This window comes from Haliotis rufescens, unplaced genomic scaffold (assembly GCF_023055435.1).
Source record: "Haliotis rufescens isolate VD_foot unplaced genomic scaffold, xgHalRufe1.0.p SCAF_15, whole genome shotgun sequence".
In the NCBI taxonomy this organism is placed as follows: domain Eukaryota; kingdom Metazoa; phylum Mollusca; class Gastropoda; order Lepetellida; family Haliotidae; genus Haliotis; species Haliotis rufescens.
In genome coordinates, this window is record NW_025963835.1 from 12,022,910 (window position 1) to 12,049,358 (window position 26,449).

Sequence of the window (26,449 nt, forward strand, 5' to 3'; positions counted from 1 at the left end):
TATAACTCAAGTATGTCCCTGTAACTAAAGTGTCTCCCTGTAACTCAAGTATGTCCCTGTAACTCAAGTGTCTCCCTATAACTCAAGTATGTCCCTGTAACTAAAGTGTCTCCCTGTAACTCAAGTATGTCCCTGTAACTCAAGTGTCTCCCTGTAAATCAAGCATCTCCGTGTAACTCCAGTGTCTCCCTGTAACTCAAGTATGTCCGTGTAACTCAAGTGTCTCCCTATAACTCAAGTATGTCCCTGTAACTAAAATGTCTCCCTGTAACTCAAGTATGTCCCTGTAACTCAAGTATGTCCCTGTAACTCAAGTATCTCCCTGTAACTCAAGTATCTTCCTGTAACTCAAGTGTCTCCCTGTAACTCAAGTATCTCCCTGTAACTCAAGTATCTCCCTGTAACTCAAGTGTCTCCCTGTAACTCCAGTATCTCCCTATAACTCAAGTGTCTCCCTATAACTCAAGTATCTCCCTGTAACTCAAGTATCTCCCTGTAACTCAAGTATCTCCCTGTAACTCAAGTATGTCCCTATAACTCAAGTATGTCCCTGTAACTCAAGTATGTCCCTGTAACTCAAGTGTCTCCCTGTAACTCAAGTATCTCCCTGTAACTCAAGTATCTCCCTGTAACTCAAGTGTCTCCCTGTAACTCCAGTATCTCCCTATAACTCAAGTGTCTCCCTGTAACTCAAGTGTCTCCCTGTAACTCAAGTGTCTCCCTGTAACTCAAGTGTCGCCCTGTAACTCAAGTGTCTCCGTGTAACTCAAGTGTCTCCGTGTAACTCAAGTGTCTCCGTGTAACTCAAGTGTCTCCGTGTAACTCAAGTATGTCCCTATAACTCAAGTATGTCCCTGTAACTCAAGTATGTCCCTGTAACTCAAGTATCTCCCTATAACTCAAGTGTCTCCCTGTAACTCAAGTATCTCCCTATAACTCAAGTGTCTCCCTGTAACTCAAGTGTCTCCCTGTAACTCCAGTATCTCCCTATAACTCAAGTGTCTCCCTGTAACTCAAGTGTCTCCCTGTAACTCAAGTGTCGCCCTGTAACTCAAGTGTCTCCGTGTAACTCAAGTATGTCCCTGTAACTCAAGTGTCTCCCTGTAACTCAAGTGTCTCCCTGTAACTCCAGTGTCTCCCAATAACTCAAGTGTCTCCCTGTAACTCAAGTGTCGCCCTGTAACTCAAGTGTCTCCGTGTAACTCAAGTATGTCCCTGTAACTCAAGTGTCTCCCTATAACTCAAGTGTCTCCCTGTAACTCCAGTATCTCCCTATAACTCAAGTGTCTCCGTGTAACTCAAGTGTCTCCCTGTAACTCCAGTGTCTCCCTATAACTCCAGTGTCTCCCTATAACTCAAGTGTCTCCCTGTAACTCCAGTATCTCCCTATAACTCAAGTGTCTCCCTGTAACTCAAGTGTCGCCCTGTAACTCAAGTGTCGCCCTGTAACTCAAGTGTCTCCCTGTAACTCAAGTGTCGCCCTGTAACTCAAGTGTTGCCCTGTAACTCAAGTGTCGCCCTGTAACTCAAGTGTCGCCCTGTAACTCAAGTGTCGCCCTGTAACTCAAGTGTCGCCCTGTAACTCAAGTGTCGCCCTGTAACTCAAGTGTCTCCCTGAAACAATATCCTGCAGCCCCCTTACCTGTGTCAGCGTGTACCCCTGGGGTGTGTTGGACCTGTCAATCACGCTGATGTTGTCCAAGCCCAGGAAGCCGCCGCTGACGTAGAGGCTGTCAGGGCTGAGACGACCCATCCACCTGCAGGAGAACGAGCATCTCTAGAAAGGAGGCCTTCATCAACACAGTCGCATATCCTGATCCTGTTTCTGTAGGTGAACTCCCCACAAAGTTGTCACATACTGGTTATAAACTTGTAGAAACAATACATATGAACATATCCTTACAGAAGAGCCTACGAGCAACAAGGAATTACAGATGATCTGTAATGAGTGAATTAAGCCTTGGCGAGGACATTACTTTGCAAGAGAGAAATAATCCCTACTTTGTAGTTGCGAGTAGGTTATTCTCCATATTACCCAAAAAGTTTTCTGAGAAATGTCGTGGAAATTGTGATGCTGATGTGAAACACCACACCTGTACCTACCATTCAAAGTTTCTGATGAGGGTAGGGTAGCAGCGGGTCAGGAAGTCAATGTCGTTACTGTCATCAGCTCGGTGCACACCTAGACACGCCCATGCATGTAGGGGAGGGTTGGGGTCACTGAGGTTAAACTCACAGCCTGGAAACTAAACACACAGAAACGTATGACATATAATCAACAGAGACAAAGTGACTGTGCATACCACCAACATCTCCAACTACTAACCGGTCCTCGAGGAATTGCTAGTCTTAAACAAAATTGCTTTATGGTTCAAATATCTGACTATGCACTTTGTAATTGCATAGGCAAAACAATCTCAATTTGAAAACTCCTTTTCCTTCATGTATCAATTTTTTCTATCCACATATACCAGTACCTGTTGTTTGTAACCATGATATCGACCAAAACATCACACATCTGTCTGTAACACCTACCTCACCATCACACATCTGTAACAGCTTCCTCACCATCACACATCTGTCTGTAACACCTACCTCACCATCACACATCTGTAACAGCTTCCTCACCATCACACAGCTGTCTGTAACACCTACCTCACCATCACACATCTGTAACAGCTTCCTCACCATCACACAGCTGTCTGTAACACCTACCTCACCATCACACATCTGTAACAGCTTCCTCACCATTACACATCTGTCTGTAACACCTACCTCACCATCACACATCTGTAACAGCTTCCTCACCATTACACATCTGTCTGTAACACCTACCTCACCATCACACAGCTGTCTGTAACACCTACCTCACCATCACACATCTGTAACACCTACTTCAACATCACATAGCTGTCTGTAACACCTACCTCACCATCACACATCTGTAACACCTACTTCACCATCACACAGCTGTCTGTAACACCTACCTGACCATCACACAGCTGTCTATAACACCTACCTCACCATCACACATGTCTGTAACACCTACCTGACCATCACACATCTGTCTGTAACACCTACCTAACCATCACACATCTACCTGTAACAACTACCTGGCCATCAGACATGTCTGTATCACCTACCTCACCATCACACATCTGTCTGTAACACCTACCTCACCATCACTCATCTGTCTGTAACACCTACCTCACCATCACACAGCTGTCTGTAACACCTACCTCACCATCACAATCGGTCTGTAACACCTACCTCACCATCACACAGCTGTCTGTAACACCTACCTCACCAACACACTTCTGTCTGTCATACCTACCGTACCATCACACATCTGTCTGTAACACCTATCTCACCATCACACATCTGTCTGTAACACATACCTCACCATCACACATCTACCTGTAACAACTACCTGACCATCACACATGTCTGTATCACCTACCTCACCATCACACAACTGTCTGTAACACCTACCTCACCATCACACATCTGTCTGTTACACCCACCTGCCCATCACACATCTGTCTGTTACACCCACCTGCCCATCACTCTTCATGTATCTGTCTGTAACACCCACCTGCCCATCACACATCTGTCTGTTACACCCACCTGCCCATCACACATCTGTAACACCCACCTGCCCATCACACATCTGTCTGTAACACCCACCTGCCCATCACACATCTGTCTGTTACACCCACCTGCCCATCACACATCTGTCTGTTACACCCACCTGCCCATCACACATCTGTCTGTAACACCTACCTGCCCATCACTCTTCATGTATCTGTCTGTAACACCTACCTGCCCATCACTCTTCATGTATCTGTCTGTAACACCCACCTGCCCATCACACATCTGTCTGTAACACCCACCTGCCCATCACACATCTGTCTGTAACACCTACCTGCCCATCACTCTTCATGTATCTGTCTGTAACACCCACCTGCCCATCACACATCTGTCTGTAACACCTACCTGCCCATCACTCTTCATGTATCTGTCTGTAACACCCACCTGCCCATCACACATCTGTCTGTAACACCTACCTGCCCATCACACATCTGTCTGTAACACCTACCTGCCCATCACACATCTGTCTGTAACACCTACCTGCCCATCACACATCTGTCTGTAACACCTACCTGCCCATCACACATCTGTAACATCCACCTGCCCATGACACATCTGTCTGTTACACCCACCTGCCCATCACTCTTCATATATCTTTCTGTAACACCTACCTGCCCATCACACATCTGTCTGTAACACCTACCTGCCCATCACACATCTGTCTGTAACACCTACCTGCCCATCACACATCTGTCTGTTACATCCACCTGCCCATCACACATCTGTCTGTAACACCCACCTGCCCATCACACATCTGTCTGTTACATCCACCTGCCCATCACACATCTGTCTGTTACATCCACCTGCCCATCACACATCTGTCTGTAACACCCACCTGCCCATCACACATCTGTCTGTTACACCCACCTGCCCATCACACATCTGTCTGTTACATCCACCTGCCCATCACACATCTGTCTGTTACATCCACCTGCCCATCACACATCTGTCTGTTACACCCACCTGCCCATCACACATCTGTCTGTTACACCCACCTGCCCATCACACATCTGTCTGTTACATCCACCTGCCCATCACACATTTGTCTGTAACACCTACCTGCCCATCACACATCTGTCTGTTACACCCACCTGCCCATCACACATCTGTCTGTTACACCCACCTGCCCATCACACATCTGTCTGTTACACCCACCTGCCCATCACACATTTGTCTGTAACACCTACCTGCCCATCACACATCTGTCTGTTACACCTACCTGCCCATCACTCTTCATGTATCTGTCTGTAACACCTACCTGCCCATCACACAGCTGTCTGTAACACCTACCTGCCCATCACACATCTGTCTGTAACACCTACCTGCCCATCACACATCTGTCTGTAACACCTACCTGCCCATCACACATCTGTCTGTTACATCCACCTGCCCATCACACATCTGTCTGTAACACCTACCTGCCCATCACACATCTGTCTGTTACATCCACCTGCCCATCACACATCTGTAACACCTACCTGCCCATCACACATCTATCTGTAACACCTACCTGCCCATCACACATCTGTCTGTTACATCCACCTGCCCATCACACATCTGTAACACCTACCTGCCCATCACACATCTATCTGTAACACCTACCTGCCCATCACACATCTGTCTGTAACATCCACCTGCCCATCACACATCTATCTGTAACACCTACCTGCCCATCACACATCTGTCTGTAACACCTACCTGCCCATCACACATCTGTCTGTTACATCCACCTGCCCATCACACATCTGTCTGTAACACCCACCTGCCCATCACACATTTGTCTGTAACACCTACCTGCCCATCACTCTTCATGTATCTGTCTGTGAGGAACAGCTCCAGCTGATGTTTACAGAAGTCAATGTCGACACGGATGTACGGGATCATGTGGAACGCCAGGTCCCATGGGGCATACTGGAAGATGAGGAGTATGATGAAGATGCTGATATTTGGGGGGAAGAATAATATGATGATCTGAGTGAGTGATTTTACCATCCTTGTTGATGTCATCTTCCTGAGGCAAGGGCATTAACTGACTATAAACATCCAGTTTCCACCCTTGCAGAACTAGACTGGAATTTCCAGGCTCGATTGTAGCTCCACCAGTGGCTATTATGAGTTTTGTCCCTTTAATGTCCTTCCTATTGACCAATCAGATTCAACCTTTTATATCACTTGCATTTGCTTCAAACAAAATGGCGGTGCCTAGTCAAGATGATCTGATTGATAATCAAGATCCATATTTTGATAAAACATGTCTTACCTCGCAAAGTGCATCAAATCACTTGAGCATCTTGATTAAAAATATGAAGCGATTAGCAAAATATCAGCTTGAGGTACACCTGCTTTGCAAATCCTGCAGTAGACTCAAATCTGCCCGTTGAAATCCATGTTGTTTACAAACCGGATGTCTAACTCGTTACGCGATTTTGATTGGACTATACATAGAATCGTCCGGCCAGCCAAAATGTAACTACGGAATTCCAGCCTAGTCCGTCAAGGCTGGAAAGTGGACTTTTATAGTCAGTTAATGCCCTTGTCTCGGGAAGATGCGTTTATGTAAGGTATTCATCGCCATTCTATAGTGATAAATACTCTGGACTCATTCACCACCATGGCCTTATTTCTAAAGTGTCCATCTTTCTCATCACTAACCTAGCACATGACTTCTTCCACTCACGGGAGGTGTTTGATTGGACAACTATTTTCAAAATCATATCATTCAACACTATCCACTTCTAATCGTGATTGATTAAGTACGGTTTACGAGGCATCTTATATTATGGAATATCCTATCACCTTGACAATCACATTAACCACTACAAGTGGATTTACCCAAGGAAACTCCCACTTGTCTGGCACAGCGATGATGTCCGAGTTCCTGATGTGCTGCCATCCCTCGTTCCACACTTGCCTCACTGTAGGGTCATCGGAGGTCGCACTGGCCTTGTCCTGACCTCTTGACCCTGAATAAATAAACACTGACTGAATGGACATTTATGCTATTGTCAGCAATATCACATCAACATCAATAGGGCCAGGACAATATCAGCTGGGCCAGGTATTGGCAGGGTATGAAGACACACACTCAGCAAGCAGCTAGGCCACAGTGACTCTTACATGAACGAGAATAAACATACTGTATTACGTGACCGCATTAGATAGATTCAGGGGACGTAACTCTCATCTTGATACATTACTGAAAGTACATGTCATTGAGGAACATGTTTGTTATTGTTTTGATTTTGAATTATGAGTTCTAGAGAACATTGTACTATATGGCGCTCCTGTATAATAGACAGTGGCTTGTATCAGAACAGAAACCAGATATCATTATAAACACGCCCGTGTTTCAACCTGTTCAATACTTGTTTAGTTATTGTCATTTCATGCTGGTTCTCTCAAGTAAAGTGTTCGAAGAAATGTTCTGTTTTTATTTATAAGTAAACAACTTGCGGCAGTCAAGTGGTACACTGGCAAGACGAGGTTAAAGCAGGCTTCGACCAGGACATTCGTCTCGGCATGTTGGAGGAAGTACCTGTCAGTAAGCTGGGGACATGGTGTCACTGCATGGTAATCCGCGCGAAAAAGAACTGCAAGACTTCCAGGCCTTGAAAAAGCATGCGTTCCATGAGACTCACAACACCCAATCCCCGTTCCACCAGGCGAGACGAGAAGCACAAGACAGTCCTCGACGTATGGAACGGTTACCACAGCGTCCAACTACACGATGACGACCGCCACAAGACGACCTTCATCACTCCATGGGGGCGCTACTGGCACCTTTCAGCCCCACAAGGGTACACTGCATCGGGGGACGGTTACTCACGACGGTACAACAAGACCAAGTGCGTGGACGATATGCTACTATGGTCATCCCGATCAATCTGTGATGACATAGCAACCCGCATCACTGTACCAGCACCCATCATGACACCGCAGCTACCTGCCCTCGACAGCAACCCCACAACACAAAGAGAGCCCACACCGCCACTGGTACTGACGTCAGAAAGTACACCCCGGCACAAGACATCACCCGATTCAGTCACAGCATCAGCACCAGGACTAGACACACCGAAGTCACCACCAACAGCCCCTGAGACCCCGAGAGCCCCACCCCAACCGGAGCCCGATGTGATACCACCATCACCAGCACTGGGTCTACGCCGATCCACAAGAGCGACCAGTGTGCCTACTTGGCACAAGGACTACTCCATGGGATAGTAATACGATGGGTTATATAGACGTTCGTTCACATCCATTAAACTTCAAATTTCCTTAGCCTTTATCCATTAGCATGATAAAGACTCGGAGGGGGATAGAGAACATTGTACTATACAGCGCCCCTGTATAATAGACGGTCCCTTGTACCAGTGCACATGTGAACAGGAACCAGATATAATTATAAACACGCCCGTGTTTCAACCTGTTCAATAGTTGTTTCGTTATTGTCACTTCATGCTGGTTCTCTCAAGTAAAGTGATCAAAAAAATGGAACTCTATTCTTATTTACGGTCAATGCAATCTTTTGAATTGTATTCAATTACATATCTGCTGCTTTATTATATATATGTAATAAGCTGGCATGAATGTCCAACTATGTTTTTACTGATAGGTCAAATAATGTATACTCACACGGTTTTAAGCAAATAGGTAACAAACACGTAACCATAAATTGATAAGAGTTTTAGCATCTAGTGAAGCCTGATGGTGTTAGCAATATTTTTGGTTGCATTTTGGAAGCCCCGAGTAAAAATGCAACATAAAAAACGAATCGCCAAAACACACAATTTCAATAAATATGTGGGTATCATGCACCCATTTCTTGCAAAATCGTAAATGCACAAACTGTCAGGAACTGTAGTGGGTATAAAACTGTGGCCGATTCTTGGACCTACCACTCCTTGGTCAACAATGCCACGCCTAACTCAAATTCAGAGAAACCAGGCTATCGGACGTTTGGAAGCTGGAGAGTCTGTCCAATATGTTGCCCGTCATTTCAACGTTAACATAACCACAATTTACCATCTCCTGCATCGATACAATGCTACACAGACCACAGATGACCTTCCTCGGAGCGGTCATCTTAGGGTCACCACACCTTGACAAGATCAGTGAGATTACCCGTCAACACCAGAGACATCCATTCCTAACTGCAAGTGAAAGTGCACGACAGACCATAGGAACACATAATCGACACATTAGCCGGGACACTATGATCCGACGTCTCCGTTCCACCAACCTCAGATGTCGTCGTCCTGTTCTCCAACCACGGCATCAACAAGCATGACTTCAGTGGGCACAGGGTCATCACAATTGGCGTCATCATGAGTGGAGGCGTGTCATTTTCTCTGATGAAAGTCGCTTTTGTGTCTCCCATGCAGATGGAAGAGTCAGAATTTGGTGGCGTCGAGGTGATCGTTTCGGTGACAGACATGTTGTGGAAAGGGATCCATGGGGTGGACCTAGCGTCATATGGACTTAATGCGAGACTTGGACCCATGTGCTTTCTGAATGTTGGTCAAGGTCGGGGACACGGCATCACTGCTCAGCGGTATATCGACCAAGTGATCAGACCCCACGCTGTTCCATTTTTTGCACAACATCAACAACACAGCAGGACAACGCTCGTCCCCATGTTGCCAGAGCTACCATGGCCTTTCTGCAACAACACAGCATCCGTGTTCTACCATAGCCAGCCCTCAGCCCTGATCTGAACTCCATCTAACACTTGAGGGATGAGGTTCAAAGGCGTCTGCACAATGTGCACCCAGTCCCTACAACTGCCGACGAACTACGCACAGCTGCTCTGGATGTGTGCAGGAGGATCCCTAGGGCCTTTACAAATCGTCTGATCCACTCAATGTACAGGAGATGTGTGACAGTGATCAATGCTAATGGTGGTCACACCAGGTATTGACTGACATTTTGGGTATTGACCCGAAACTGTGTAAGCCCTTAACATTTGGAAAAAAACAATCATGTCATCTGCCTTTTAATCCATTAAACTGTCTTCAGTCAAATTTTTGTTAATCTTGCCCTATTAGTATTTTTTGTCTTTACTGTGTTTCTTTTGCGTGTGAGTATATATTACTGCATTATATACACAATCCGGAAGTAATGGTTTTGATTAAGTGTAATAGCTTTACAGTGTCAAAGTGAATATTTGCATGTATTATTTCCATTACGAGAATAGTGAGTGAGGGAGTATGGTTTTACGCCGCTTTTAGCAATATTCCAGCAAAATCACAGCGGGGGACACCAGAAATGGCCTTCACACATCATTATGAGAATAGGTTTTCCTTGCTAAAGCTTGTAATAGAAAGTCATTTTTGTATAATATGTACGAAGGCTGTTTATGCAAGTAGTGTTCTAAATACTGTATCTTGTTCAGGTCATCAGAGTTCATAGAAATCTGAAAGTTACAACTGTAAGTATTGTTACAGGTGTGTATCGTGATTGTTGTAGACATCTTGAATGTGGAGACTGATGTATCAGCAGTAGCCTTCATGCAGCATTGTGTTGTTGTTAAACAGTTACATTGAAGTTCACAAGTTGCTTTAAGTAAATATAGGTCATTATATTTCCCTGAAAAGTGTTACTAGGTAAACTATTTCTGATGTGTTCAGATGCCTTCTGTTGCACATTGTGATTGAGACCCTCTGGTCTGTATGCCACTTGAAATATATGGAAGTGTGACCTGACATCTCTCTCTATTGTAGGGTATATTGCTGTGTTTCATCAATGTAAATCCACACAGTTAAAAAAATGTTGGTCACTCTGTCACCATCTATTCATGTAAACCAACAAATTCACACAATCCCAACAAAGATGTCTTGCCATCCTGACACTGGAATATTTGAATGCATTTTTCAACCATAGGTTCACTGGTGCATGTTTTATATAGCTAAATCGATTCATGATTGTTAACTATTTGATTTTGTCAATATCCCGGCTCGGTCCGGATGATGGTCCGGTTTCGATAAGCGGAAGTGGAAGTACTTCCAGGGATGTAAAAAGACAGACGCGTGGCGGGAATAAAGAAGACGAGATAGAAGACAAACGTTAGAGAACTTTATTTGTCATTGTAAAAGGTCACAATAGTACACATGAAGAATGGTATGACTTACTGTTAATGGCCTTCTCCACATCATACAGGTAGAACTGCTTGGACCACAGCAGGCCTGCCACAGCCTGCCGGGATAGTGACTCCTCCTCTTTACTCCACTTTGGGGACATGAGCTGGAAAAACACAACACAGGATCACTGGACCAGACAATCCATTGTGACATCAGCAACACTGATATACACAATTGGGATATGATGACATGCATCAAGCAAGTCAGTGAGCCTCAACACCTGATTCTGTTAGTCGCCTCTTATCACATGCATAGTCGCCTCTGAGTGAGTGAGTGAGTGAGAGGGGTGAGTGAGTGAGTGAGTGAGCGAGGCGGATTTACACTGTGTATACCAGACTGTATGTTTATACCTCGATAAATGTAAAGACATATTCAAGCAAATTCCTAGAAATAAATAAGTAAAAAGTAATAAGGCCAGGGTCTACATATTTAGCCATTAACAGAAAATAATCAGTGATATCTTTCAACACAATAATGCAACACATGCCCAACCCATTCTATTATCAGCCAATCTGGAAACAATAGTCTGTTAGTAGGCGTGGCCAATCTTTTGTTACTTGCTAACATATTGAACTTGTGGGAAAACTAACTTTAGAATAAAACATTTTTGTTTCAGCTTTTCTCTTGTTGATGATATTGTCCATCTGCAAAACACTCAGAGCTGAGCAAGTGTTGGAGTTCTGTATTGACCAGTAGATCTTCTTGTGGCCACCAGGGGTCACTGTTAGCCAGTAGGGGGCAGCACATTTACTTCCATAGTGGCCAGAGTTTACAGCAGTACAATCACCTGAAGAAAATAACTTCAACTGTAGGTAGTAGCAGATACTGTGGCAACACTACTGAGGGGATTAACATTTTGAGTTTTCAGATTTGAAGTATTCTTGACGGGTAACTCGGGTAGGATGGGTACGGAGTAGGATACGGGTACCCACAGGACTATCCGGACCCATAGTTAGTCATGTGATATATTGTTTAATGGCAAAATTTATCTAAAACTCTATGGTTACACTATAAGTAACAAATGTTCACATTTCTTTCTGACTATACACACATTCCTTCTGACTATATGTTTGCAGTCAAATTCAGTGTATGCATGACCAGATCGGTTTATAAATAGGTGTATCTAAATTTACTTTGACAGGTGTACGGTCAAACGTTTCGCAATCGGGCATTTTGTACCTTTCTCTTGAGACCTACAGCGGGTACCCAGGCAGAGTCAGGTAATAGGGGGTTGGGTACCTAGGTAGTTAATTTGGACTCATCCCATCCCTCATACAATCATACCATACTAGTCTAGTAGAAGCCTTATTACCTTGTACGATGTATCTGTGAAAGGCATCCTTATAGAAGCTTGTCTCCAGGTTCACATTGTCCTTTTGTGTGGCTGGTGGAGTTTCAGTGTGTTCAGTACTCAGTTGTGAGCTGGGCCGAGTGTCCAGGTGTTCAGTACTCGGATGGTGTGAGCCCGGCTGAGTGTCCAGGTGTTCAGTACTCTGATGGTGTGAGCTTGGCCGAGTGTCCAGGTGTTCAGTACTCGGATGGTGTGAGCCCGGCTGAGTGTCCAGGTGTTCAGTACTCTGACGGTGTGAGCCTGGCTGAGTGTCCAGGTGTTCAGTACTCGGATGGTGTGAGCCCGGCTGAGTGTCCAGGTGTTCAGTACTCTGACGGTGTGAGCCTGGCTGGGTGTCCAGGTGTTCAGTACTCTGACGGTGTGAGCCCGGCTGAGTGTCCAGGTGTTCAGTACTCTGACGGTGTGAGCCTGGCTGAGTGTCCAGGTGTTCAGTACTCTGACGGTGTGAGCCTGGCTGGGTGTCCAGGTGTTCAGTACTCTGACGGTGTGAGCCTGGCTGGGTGTCCAGGTGTTCAGTACTCTGACGGTGTGAGCCTGGCTGAGTGTCCAGGTGTTCAGTACTCGGATGGTGTGAGCCTGGCTGGGTGTCCAGGTGTTCAGTACTCTGACGGTGTGAGCCTGGCTGGGTGTCCAGGTGTTCAGTACTCTGACGGTGTGAGCCCAGCCGAGTGTCCAGGTGTTCAGTACTCTGATGGTGTGAGCTCGGCCGTGTGTCCAGGTGTTCAGTACTCTGATGGTGTGAGCTCGGCCGAGTCTCCAGGTGTTCAGTACTCTTATGGTGTGAGCCTGGCCGAGTGTCGTTGTTGCAGAACAACACCTCCCCTGGGCTGACCGTGTCGGTGTGAAACTCAACCTGAAATTGCCCTGCAAGAACGTGTACATTCAAGACTGACAACATACACACAACAATCCCCTTCATCACGAGGCATCCCGTATTGTCTTGAGTATAATGCGCAGCCCTCTATAGGAGATTCAGTCTGCACAGCGAATCGCGGCACCTTAGACAACTGGGCCACTCTTGCCCCCCTATTTTCTTAGAATTATTAATAAACAGTTCTATTTATATGTTTATCCTTTTGTTACTTTTGTTCGTTAGTCAGAAAAATTTCTGGTCTGGCAACATTTTATATGGTCCAGTAACTTTGCAATGTTGCCAGTCCGGTAGTCCGACTGACATTTTTGTAATGTTATACACTGTTGTATCATGGACTTGTATCGAGATACAAAACTGTACCGTGTGTTGTTAGACCACTAGGTGTCTGCATGTCCTACCTAGATGACTGCTAGCCTGCACGGATCCTGCTGCTGTGAGATGGAAGGAGGGTTTGCTGTCAGCTGCTTCAACGGGTGACTCACTCCATGTATTCCTGTAAGGAATTAAATCTTACAATATTTTCATATCAACATGTGACTCAATGTTACAGCTACACATCAGAAACTTGGCTTTCACTTTACAATCAAGTGGTTGATAGGACCCAACCATCAGGTGACACGCCACTGACATGGTCGACAACATGTACTGGTGACAACAGCTGCTGGGGAAACAGAGTATTAATAATGAACATGTTGCACAAACGCCACATTCAACAACCCTCTGTTTGAATAACTGCCTTCCTTGAATAAATGCCGGGTCTTATTTTAGTCTACAAAATTGAGTTACAAGGTAGACACAATTTTATGGATAATAACTTCTTTAATACTGTAAAAAGCGACGTTTCGGTATAGATCCTTATACCGTTGTCAAGCAAGACTGAATGAGGGACATAGTACAGAACATATATATAGTAGGTGGAGGATTAACAGCAGAGGATTAACAGTAACAACAATAGCATACATGAGTGGGATAACAGAGTAAGTGTTGACAACAAAAGGATAATACTGTCACAACACGATGGACAGAGAACACACAGGTGGAAGCCAATGGGACATGAAGCCAATTAAACAGGATAAATGATCATTGCTTGATGAGTTCATAGTAGGCAGATGGGATGAAAAAGCCTACTACAGTCAAGTCCCGTTAATCCGACATCGATGGTTGCATATGATTATGTCGAATTAACGAGTATGTCGGATAAACGAAATTTAGTAGTATCAACGTTCGTGATCGATATATATATATATATATACATATTCTGTACTATGTCTCTCATTCAGTCTTGTTTGACTATACCGAAACATCGCTTTTTACAGAATTAAAGAAGTTGTTATCCATAAAATTGTGTCTACCTTGTCATCTGTTTACTTCTAAGTAATGCCTATCAAACAATTTAAATTTGAGTTACCTAATGAATCCTACAAATTAATATCCGTAAAGATCCATAATGTATCAGCTTAAGGATCAGAATGTGAGAAAAAACACACAAGGTTTGATGTAACAATCCTTTTCCAAAATAAATGAGTGAGTTGGGTTTAACGTCGCTTTTAACAGTATTCCAATTGGATCACGGCATGTCAGCTTAATGTGGGAGGAAAGCCCGAAGTGATGCAGGTCTCAGATGTTTACCACTTTAGTGAAACCCACGAGCACGGGTATGGTGCTGAAAAACCTAGAAACATAATCAGGGCAAACCAGGATTCGAACCCACAATCAAAGGTTTCTGGTGTGTCCAAGGGACGCAACTCTGCACAGCGAATCGCAGAACCTTAGACGACTGAGCCACCCATGCCCCCCAGTGAGAGGAAAGTCAGTGAGTGCTCTGACCAATCAGTGCTCACATTACTTTATATGGCTGAGGGAAGTTAGTGAGTGCTCTGACCAATCAGTGCTCACATTACATTATATGGCTGAGGGAAGTCAGTGAGTGCTCTAACCAATCAGTGCTCACATTACTTTATATGGCTGAGGGAAGTCAGTGAGTGCTCTGACCAATCAGTGCTCACATTACTTTATATGACTGAGGGAAGTCAGTGAGTGCTCTGACCAATCAGTGCTCACATTACTTTATATGGCTGAGGGAAGTCAGTGAGTGCTCTGACCAATCAGTGCTCACATTACTTTATATGACTGAGGGAAGTCAGTGAGTGCTCTGACCAATCAGTGCTCACATTACTTTATATGGCTGAGGGAAGTCAGTGAGTGCTATGACTAATCAGTGCTCACATTACTTTATATGACTGAGGGAAGTCAGTGAGTGCTCTGACCAATCAGTGCTCACATTACTTTATATGACTGAGGGAAGTCAGTGAGTGCTCTGACCAATCAGTGCTCACATTACTTTATATGGCTGAGGGAAGTCAGTGAGTGCTCTGACCAATCAGTGCTTACATTACTTTATATGACTGAGGGAAGTCAGTGAGTGCTCTGACCAATCAGTGCTTACATTACTTTATATGACTGAGGGAAGTCAGTGAGTTCTCTGACCAATCAGTGCTCACATTACATTATATGGCTGACAGGGAGTATTCTGGATTACCTAAACCAAACCTGTGGCATGACAAGGATCTCCTCTGTGGTCTCTGACTGGTTGATGACAGTCACACAGCAGATGAGGTCTTCCTCGGCCATCTTAGCATACTCCACATATACATCCCAGTATTTGCTGTCCTTAAACACCCCTACAACAGACGGAAGGACATTAAATAGGACCATGTTCTTTATTCCATTCTCAAACAAATTAAAGATCAAAGGTGAATCAAGGATTTAAAGCTGTCTCTGTGTCAAATTTTGAAGTCATATTTTTTAGGGCATGTGTGTCTAAAGTTTAATTGTTAACTTTGGGATTTGGCTTCTTGAATTTGGTCATGGCGTTCACCCAAGGATGCTCAAAGGTTTCAAGGACTACTGGGGATTCATAAGCTATGAGCTAGAAGGAAATGTGGATTCCACATGTTGTATGTACCGAGTGAGTTTAGAACTGTCAACATCATCTCACAATGAACAGACAGTCTGTAATTCCATAGTGATTGGGATATCCCACATATGTTCCTTACCCGTGAAGATTCGGGGTAGATTAGGTCTTCAGCAAGCCATGCTTGCCGTAAAAGGAGACTTTGCTTGTCGTAAGAGGCGACTAACGGAATCGGGGCGTCAGGCTTGCTGACTTGGTTGATGCATGTCATCGTATCCCATTTGCGTGGATCGATGTTCATGATGTCAATCACTGGACTGTCTGGTCCAGACTTGATTATTTACAGACCTCAGTCATATAGCTTGAATATTGCGTAGTGCGGCATTAAACAACAAACAAACAATACATACTTTCCTGCCTCTCTTTCCTGATGGTTTCTCAAAGACAATTGAAGACATCAACTTAGACCGTCAATGTCGGGAACAATGCCACAGTAAGATGGTCTGGATGTCTGTCCACCCAGTAAATAGTCCTACCCCTTTTCCTTCAACCCAGACCTGTGAAAATTTGATTAGTATAGGTCTCCAGCAACCGATGCTTGCGGTAAAAGGTCACTTTCCTTGTCATAAGAGTCGACTACGGCTCACTTACTTGGTTGATGCATGCCAATCGTATGCCAATTGGGTGGATCGATGTTCATGATGCTAATCACTGGATTGTCTGGTCCAGACTTGAGTACTTACAGACCGCTGTCACATTACCTGAATATACCTGAGTGCAGCATTGAACAAACAAACAAACAAACAAACAAACCCTTCCACCCACCTGTATCGAGAAGCTCCAACTCCGGCTGGTCAGTGCCTCTGTTGGTGTTCTGTGTGACCAGCTGGTCATAAGGGAAGCTGCTCTGGGGGTACTTGTACAACGCCTTCATGTAGGTGTGCCTCGGGTTGTTGTCAAGATAGTAGTACAGCTCCTTCACATCTTCTCCATGGTTTCCCTGAGGAGGAGGTAAGGCTGAAGTTATACAGGTCTTATTATAAGAAAAGCTTCATCATGACGAAGCCTGACAACTGGTCGGATTGAACACATCGTCAACTTGTCAAGCTCCCGACCCTTAAATTTCAATATCTGTTTACGTTTATCTGAGATGATCTTTGAACAAAAGTGATATGGGTAGATTGTGCTGGGTTTATTCTTGGAGGAAGAAAATGCAAATGGAAATTAAGCAAGCTGTATGTATAAGAAACTTATTATTTATTTATTTATTGTTTTAAAATATTTGGTTTTCTTACTAACATTAATAAAAATAAAAGTTGGAAATTATCTTATCTTAACTATTTTAAAAATCTCCCCCTTTGGAGTCAAATCTCCCAGATTGTCATGATGAGGGGTTGACAGGTCTGCTTATACATGTCTCACTTGGGTGAAACCCAGGGCTGCTGACACACTGATGATCATACTCAAGACAAATGTGGGACTCAAAGCCACAATCATAGGACTGTTGTTGTTTGTTTGTTGTTTAATGCCTCACGCAGCACTATTCCAGCTATATGACAGCGGTCTGTTAATAATCAAATTTGGACTAAACAATCCAGTGATTGACATCATGTGCATCGATCCAACAATTGGGATACGATCACATGCATCAACCATGTCAGCTAGCCTGATCACCTGATCTCGTTAGTCGCCTTTCACAGTAAGTATGGCTGCTGAAGACCTGTTCTAACCTGGATCTTCACAGTTCCTCTGCACAACAAATTGCAATGCTTTTGACAACTTGGCTACATGTACCCCTTGAGATAAATAGCTGCATTCAAAGTACAGACGCTCAAAGGGTTCAAGATCACAGTATTTGTTCCAATGTCTTGTATTAGATATTAACAACATCTTTTACAGATTAATAGCTACTGAAAATAGCAACAGAAGAAATGATTTCAGATAGTTTGATATAATGATTTTGTATATTGTTTAACACCACACTCAGCAACATACCAGCTATTTTATGGCAGCCTGCATGTCTGGACCAGACAAACCAAGGGTTGATATCATGAGCAACGATCCACATGGTCAGCTGTAAGATGACAGCAGTCAACCAAGAGACCGAGTCTGACCACCCAATCCATTATTGCCTCTTACGTCAAGTAGAGGTTACTAAGAACCTGTTGTTACCTGGGAATCTGGGGGGGGGCACAGATGGCCCAGTCATCTAAGGTGCCGCGATTCGCTGTCCAGAGTTGCGTCCCTTGGGCACGGCAGAAACCTATGATTGTGGGTTCGAATCCCGGTTTGCCCTGACCTGTATATCTTTGGGCTTTCCTCCCACATTAAGCTGACACACCGCGATATAACAATAATACTGCTAAAAGCGGCGTTAAATCACTCACCAGGAATCTGGAAGGGGAGTTTTAAAAGTATTTCCTGTCTCCAGAATACTGGTCTATTATAAATATGGTGTATGGGAAACACAATGAGAAAAGTCACATTTTTGAATGAATTGAAAAATACGCAAAATAGCATTCCAAGCTCACCTGTGGATTTGAGAGGCCAAACAGTCTCTCCTTGAGGCAGGGATCATTATGGTTCCACAGCGCAATGGCTGCACACATGAGGCAGTTCTGGTCACTCACTCCAAACAGTCCATCCTCTCCAGACATGTAGGCAGTTCTCACTGCGGCATCGTAGGACAGGCTTGACCAGCTACACGGCAAACAAGATGATGAGATGTGCCAGATGAACACATAGATGTTTTTGCATTTCAGACTTTGTTTGAAAAATATGTTGACACAGTTTTCAATTACAATTTTGAAAAACTGAACAAATGAACATTCCGTAATGTGTTATATATGGTAGAGATTGTATGGCAGTGCTTCCCACATGCAGTGTAATGCCTCCTCCATTCAAATGTTTATCCCACTGATAGATGATAATTTTGACAGAATCAGTTGTACAGGCCCTAACTGTCGTTCGGAATACCCCGTGTTAACATTTTCGAGGTTGCATGAAGAGGAAACACATTCAGACTGTCACCTTCATGATCTGGTACGCGACGCTTTGACTGGTCGGATGAAAGGTCATTCTGACCTGACCCGTAATGGGATGTCCTGAGATCTTTGTTTAGCGATAACAAGAACTAAAATCTGATTTTAATGAGATTGAACATGTCTTGGGTTTTACATCAATTAGAGGTGAGGTGAAATGAGATCCAAGATTACTGCGCTTATATAGCGTTGTGCATGCATGTGTATGTGTATGTGTGCGTGTGTCTCTGCATGTACTAGTCCGGACTAATACCATTATGCTGTGGTCCACTGAGATACCATGCCACAGCTTAACATGAATACCCCAGTCAGACACAGTATACTGACACTGAGCTGACCAGTCCTTGTTTTAGTCCCTTAATGCCGAGCGCCAGGCAGGGTAACAACAGGGAATCAAACCCTGGACCTTCAGCTCTCAGGGTAGACGCTCTACTACGAGACCACGGACGCCGTTCACAGGTCAGGTTCTGACAGACCTAGAAACATCGGGTGAACAGGAACTCAAACCCACGATCATACGTTTCTGGTGAGCCAAAGGGACACAACTCTGCCACCCGTTCCGAATCTACCCCACGACCCATGGAAGTAGTAGGAAGTTGAGAACAAATTTGTAAACACGTCATGTGTAAATGGGGTGCACGGGTGGCCCAGTCGTCTAAGGCGCCGCGATTTGCTGTGCAGAGTTGCGTCCCTTGGGCATGCCAGAAACCTATGATTGTGGGTTCGAATCCCGGTTCGCCCCGATTATGTTTCTAGGTTTGTCAGCACCATACCCTTGCTCGTGGGTTTCACCGAAGTGGTAAACGTCTGAGACCTGCATCACTTTGGGCTTTCCTCCTACATTATGCTGACACGCCGCGATATAACTGTAATATTGTTAAAAGCGGCGTTAAACCCAACTCACTCACTCACCCATGTGTAAATGTATTAAGTGTACTGAATGACACCCAGACGTTCCTCCCTCTACTTCAGTACAAACCAGTTTCTATCTGTAGACAGGTCCTCCCTGACAGTCCCCCACTGTCTCTCCGCCAGGTACGGCCCCCACTGCACCCTGGCTGCGGAGGTTGTGGGTGGCCGGGTTGACCAGTCTGTGGACACACAATAAACAATGCAATCAGATGTGCATGAGGGTTCACACCAGGCTATGTTTTAAATTGTGCATAATTATTAGATGGCTTAGACGTATTTGTTTTAACTTACTTTACATCCTTTTATAGCGCTTTACAGTCGAACACTGCTTTACGGATTGATTGATTGGTTGGTCGGTTGATTGAATGAATGTTGTTTTCTGCTGCAGACAACAATAGTGCAATATTGCTTTAAAGACAAGGGCACCAAGTGGTTGACAGCACGAGCAGTGATCCATGCTCCGAGGATGGATATGGTGACTGACAATCTGCCAGGCCACGTACTGACAGCTCTGTTTATGTTGGCACATACTGGGGACCCATGCAGTCTGCTCTGGAATGTCCCATGGTGAATAGTTTGATGGGTGTTTGTGTGAACCAGCTTTGATCAAGTTAGGGTACGTGAGCGAAAGGAGTTATATGTTGTAGTCTGTAAATGAGCAGCGAGGTCAATCAGAGCACAGACGATTACAACTTGTTGGTAAACAAAACAACAACAAAAACTTGGGTGAGGTTAGGATTCTGCAGAATAAATGAAAAGCTATTGTCTGTGCTATTGCAAACTTTTATATCATATGCATCAAGTTTATCTCCCTTACCCCTTTGACTCGGTTTAATTCCAACATCTGGCTTCTTTCCTTGCAGCTCCTGTCCCTCCTCCACTACTGGCGACCTGCCTCTCTTCATGGTTGTCGTCCGATTGACAACATCAGTCAAATTCTGAGTACTTTATCACTTACTTGTTTTGCAGACGAAGGTCACTTATTGAGAGTGATCTCCCTTTACCTATAAATGAAGTCTATGAAGCATACGTACAATATCAATAAGCGCACGGCATTGCTGCTACTTCACACTGATTCCTGGAAAAAAAATGTTCTTTTGGGCGTTTGTTCACGTGAACTGACTAGCGACCAGTTGTCGCCGATGACCAATTATCACAAACTCCCGTTATAGCACGCCCGTGATCGTATCTTGTTTTTCTCGTTTTCATTAACCAAAAGAGAGGAATATTTATCCGAAGATTGCTCAAACACAACTTTAGAAAAGACAAGCGGGCGGTGTCACGTAACTAATTCAACCGAAAATAAAATCAAACAGCACGATGATGCACGTTCAGTTCTGTCATTGCTTACTATATCTGTCTGTTATTTTTCCGCGAAATACAATTCTAAAACCTAATTTTCCCCGGCCACAAAGACAAACAACATCCTCACCCAAACTAATACTTACACCACCTACACCACAAGTACTGCGTGTAGGTTTCCGATAAACTATTAAATAGAAACGGCGTGACTGTGACATTAAATGACTGCCTTCCGTGCTTTATGATTCGTAGAATAAAATATGTATTGATTAGAATTTTCAACTAGACCAACTAGGCCAGCTTTACGGAAATGTTACTAGCCAAATTTGAAAGACACGGGTAATTGGCTAGCGGACAGGCAGATATTTCGAACACTGGCCACGTACCCACACTCAAACACAAACCATGACCCCAGCCACACATCCAGACCCGCAAACAATTAAACACCTACAATAAAAACATATATCAAAACATATTCTCCATAAAGAGAAATAAGTCATATCTATCTCGTCCCTACATTGGTTAATGTTTAATATATATATTCATTTTCTGAAGAAAAAAACCATACTAAAATAATGAATATGTTTCTTTCCATATACGCACATCAATACCATATGTTCCCATGCCCTTGTGCAAATACTAGATCAATATTTCGGCCAGCTGGTCTGCATTGCTGGTTTCTCAATCATTTAGTCATCTAAGATAAAACACTCATGTTCACGTTTACGTGTAATTCGGGGTGGTTGGGTAGCCTAGTGGTTATAGCGTTCGCTCGTTAAGCCGAAGACCCGGGTTCGATTCCCCACATGTCCCCCTCCGTGATAGTTCTGAATATAAGTGTGGTACAACCATACGCACTATATATGTACTTCCTGTATCAAGGCTGTTATTGGGGGCACAGGTGGCCCAGTCGTCTAAGGCGCCGCGATTCCTATGATTGTGGGTTCGAATCCCGGTTCGCCCCGATTATATTTCTAGGTTTGTCAGCACCATACCCGTGCTCGTGGGTTTCACCGAAGTGGTAAACATCAGAGACCTGCATCACTTCGGGCTTTCCTCCCACATTAAGCTGACACGCCGCGATATAACTGTAATACTGTTAAAAAGCGGCGTCAAACCCAATTCACTCACACAGCTGTTATTAAAATGAATTCTAAATGCTCTTCATGTCACTGTGACTGAAAATGACTCCCTTTGATGTCTTTTGTTAATTCCTTTTCAAATATTTCCTGTACGATATAAAGCAACACCGCAATTGCCATTGTCGACGTGAACAGCAGATATGTTTACAGCTTGCAATGTTCTCCATATTCCAAACTCATAGCCATCACACAAGCGTTGGTTTCTTTTGAAGTATATCCATGGCGCCATCATTATAAAAAAAACTTCTTCAATTGCGAAGTGACATTTAGTATGATCATGTAGCTGCGACGATGAAAGACTGAGCTGACACTGAACACACGTTATTTATTGGCGAGCTGGATTTAAACAAAGTTTTTGCTGGTGTATCTACTAGTATTGTAGCAATTACCAGGGCCTTAATTGAAGATTTACATATTTACATAAGGTAATTCCATGAACAGGTAATTACTGAACACCATAACTGGAGCACATTGGGAACATGCGTTACTGAGCGAGTATACATCTACCACTACACTAAGTGAGTGAGTGAGTCTGGTTTAACGCCGCTTTTGACAGTATTCCAGTCATATCACGGCGTGTCAGCTTAATGTGGGAGGAAAGCCCGAAGTGATGCAGGTCTTAGACGTTTACCACTTCGGTGAAACCCACGAGCACGGGTATGGTGCTGACAAACCTAGAAACATAATCGGGGCGAACCGGGATTCGAACCCACAATCATAGGTTTCTGGCGTGCCTAAGGGACGCAACTCTGCACAGCGAATCGCGGCGCCTTAGACGACTGGGCCCCCGTGCCCCCCCCCCCCCCCCCCCCCCCCGCCCCCCCAACTACACTAAGAACATATACTACCTAGAGAAAGGGTACATTCCATACTTTAGATGCATATTTAAATATTGGGATAAATATGTTGCTAAATTCGGCTTGTAGTTAACTTAACGCTGACAAATTGAAAAGATTTATCTCTGACAGATTTGACTTCCTGCGGATACCAAACCGAAAATGCACTTCATTACTTCTTTACGTGTGCTAACTTTGAGATTGTTGAAACTATTCATGGTTTTAAATTGGAAACTATTTATAATGGTAATGCTTTTTTTCCACAAGCATAATAAATCAAAAATAGAGTCATGGTACGATTCCGAATACGAGCACTTGTATATCATGAGCATGTTTTTCTGAATCACTGTCAAATAATGATGATACCAAGTGATCGCGACAAGGTGAAAAGGCGTATCCTGCCCCGTCACAAACACATGCAAAGGCAAGTTCAACTGTTCACCTTAAAAAGACTCGGGAACATATAAATCAAATAGGGAATTGTATTGTACATAATTTATCACTGATGTGCCTAATTTTTAAAGTATCCTTCACATGTCTCCGTAATATTGTTTGCAAGCTTCACTGAAGCCTTGGTAACCTTGAGCAAAAGTCGTATTACGATCTTCGTATTATGCTCAAAAGTTGTGAAATGTAGATACCAAATATAAGCGACAAAACTATTTCCATACTTTAGTCATAAGAACTCTCTGCTAAAAGCCGAGTCGATTGTACGACTCCGACTGCTAGTACATCATGAGCATGTGTTTGTGAATCATTGTCAAGTAGTGACGGTACCAGGTGTTGGAGCTGGAGCTGGATCTGAAGCTGCAGCTGGATCTGGATCTGGAGCTGGAGCTGGAGCTGGAGCTGGAGCTGAAGCTGGAGCTGCTGGAATATTGCTTGACATGAAAGGAAAGTATAGACTATCGGAACGTTGAAGTCAACCCTCTTATCACACAGTCTTGTGGAGAATACTTTGAATCAAAATATTTATGTAGAGATCTAAATATGGAACAGACAAGTCGGTCTCACTGGTCTCATATATTTCTAGTTTAGGAGGGTAAATTGAGTAAATAAATGAAAGTGGGAATACTAAAATAAGTTTCGAAATAATTTAATGACATTTTAAAAAGTTGTCTGCAAATTCTAAAACTATCTCTTATGACTATTGTGTCTTACTACTTTTATTACAGATATCAAAGTAGATTTTGTAGCAATAATATGTCTGCTGATATTTCTCCATATGTTATTTTGCCAGTTTGCGTTCTGTAAACGGGTTTGTATTTTATTGCTGGATGGGTGTTGATATGAGCATGTTCTTCTTGTTTACCAATCCAGGTTTTCTGAAAGGAAATGTCATGTCAGGTGTCACTCAGCAGCATAAAGAGCCTATGTTGGCTCCAAGATACGACGTGTTAAATATTTGACGAAAAACCTCTACAAATCAATATGAAACTAATCAACTGTATTTACATGAATGTGAAATATACTTATTTCTGTTTCATATTTTCATATCTGTTGCATGTTTGAGACTTCTAATAATGTAAAATAAAAAGGGCAAAACCTTTTCAACAATCTAAGAAATCTCTCCCAAAAAAGAATCAATGTTGGAGCTCATGTTGGCATGTGGAAAATTCTTCTGAAAACCTTCTTAAAATTACTTCTTTGAGTGGCATTTAGAAGTTGGTGTGATGAAGAAAGACAAGTTCTATGGATGAACAACTTCTTTATTACAATGATTGCGACGTTTCGGTGTAGATCCTAACACCTTTATCAAGCAAGTGACCTTTTGCTTGATAAAGGTGTTAGGATCTACACCGAAACGTCGCACTACTTGTAATAAAGAAGTTGTTCATCCATAGAACTTGTCTTTCTTCTTAAAATATTTGATCCCAATTTAAACTAAAGCTCAATTTTCTTTCTCAATTAATAAAAACGACAAAAGCCATGGCCATAATCTCAAGAAATCTCCACTAAAAGCAGAGTCCATTGAACGATCCTTGTGCGACTCCATCACGAGAAGGTGTTTATGAATCACCGTCAATTGGGGATGGTTCCAGGTATACACGAATAAGAGAGCGTATCCTGCCCCTTCCGATGGCAACCGTCACAAACACATGCATAGGCAAGACAATAGTTTAACTGAAAAAGAACACGTTAACAAACAAGTCCAAATAGAGAATTGGACATCAGACACCATTATGGTCAACGATGCGTCAAATTTGGAAATGTCCTGCACATGTCTACCATAAAACGTTTTTTGAAAGCTTTACTAAGGTTTTGAATGTCCTAACCCAGATGAAATGACGTCGGAGGGTAAGTGCTGAGGTGAGGCTGAGTGTGTCAATAAGGAGGATTTAAGTGCTTTTCAGAAAGCGTTTTTCCAACAGTTAAACGCGAGCAGTTGTTTTTGCCTAGGACGAATTACCTTTTTATATGTGGAGTGAGTGAGTGAGTGAGTGAGTAGGTATGGTTTTACGCCGCTTTTTAGCAATATTCCAGCAATATCACGCCGGGGGACACCAGAGATGGGCTTCACACAGTGTACCCATGTCGGGAATCGAACCCGTGTCTTCGACCACTAGGCTACCCGACCGCCCCTTATATCTGGAAATGTAGATACATACAGTTGAAGAGTAAAACATCACCTAAGCCAAGGACTTGCTTATACTCAGCATTTCTTATGAGGTTAAAACAATTGACATTTTCCCACTTAATTCCGCCATGCTGATTTATTTAATTTATGTCAGAAGTCCGAAACTTGCACGTGAAAGAAAAAAGTACAAATTGTTAATAGCCATTTGAAGCTACTTTATTATTTTCATACCACTATTTCCATGTTTTCCGCAAGTTTATTATTTTACATTTCCTCTGAGTTAAATGCCTACTTCTGCCAATGATCAAGTGGTCTGCGCAATGTAACACACTGTGCACACTTCCGTTCTTAAAAACCAAGAATCCCGAGTTGCTGCAACTCTTCGTGTTGAGTTTTGTCCCTTCGTTGCCCAAATACAGAGGTCTTAGTTACCATTCTCTGATTCGCCCTTCTACGTTTTGATTTATGAACACTGGTTCAACCTACACCAAAGCGGTATTGGGCCACTTTAAGTTCATCTGCCACCTCCAGCTGTCACCCGGGAATGTAACTGAAATGTTTTCCAAATGGCGTTAAATTCGGGACTTTATCTATTTATGAACATTTTATGGATTTCATCTGCGCATCTGAACATAATAAAGAGAAGTGCCATGTTAGATAAGCCCAGAATTAGTTTTTCAAAGAACGACCACAGCATCGCGTTTATGTGCAC

The 26,449-nt window shown here is 43.5% G+C and overlaps 1 protein-coding gene across 3 annotated transcripts in view; it reads right to left on the reverse strand.

Annotated features, from left to right (window-relative positions):
• LOC125380045 (uncharacterized protein YMR196W-like) overlaps window positions 1–20,956 on the reverse strand; it is a 46,974-nt gene extending 26,018 nt beyond the window's left edge. The window contains exons 1-13 of one of the 3 annotated variants that reach the window (XR_007221025.1): window positions 20,697–20,956; window positions 19,947–20,058; window positions 18,458–18,626; window positions 16,752–16,926; window positions 15,552–15,693; window positions 13,411–13,505; window positions 12,100–13,002; window positions 11,378–11,574; window positions 10,779–10,890; window positions 6,484–6,614; window positions 5,446–5,562; window positions 2,104–2,246; window positions 1,643–1,757 (exon numbers count right to left, since the gene is read on the reverse strand). Coding sequence is in view for 2 of the 3 variants with exons in the window: in XM_048396138.1 (XP_048252095.1) it covers window positions 1,643–1,757; window positions 2,104–2,246; window positions 5,446–5,562; window positions 6,484–6,614; window positions 10,779–10,890; window positions 11,378–11,574; window positions 12,100–13,002; window positions 13,411–13,505; window positions 15,552–15,693; window positions 16,752–16,926; window positions 18,458–18,626; window positions 19,947–20,058; window positions 20,697–20,784 (2,499 nt within the window). In the remaining variant the exon portion in view is untranslated. Of the gene's footprint in view, window positions 1–1,642; window positions 1,758–2,103; window positions 2,247–5,445; window positions 5,563–6,483; window positions 6,615–10,778; window positions 10,891–11,377; window positions 11,575–12,099; window positions 13,003–13,410; window positions 13,506–15,551; window positions 15,694–16,751; window positions 16,944–18,457; window positions 18,627–19,946; window positions 20,059–20,696 lie in introns of those variants that run through there. The other 2 variants (XM_048396138.1, XM_048396139.1) reach the window with 2 other exon arrangements.
• Window positions 20,957–26,449: the final 5,493 nt, after the last annotated feature.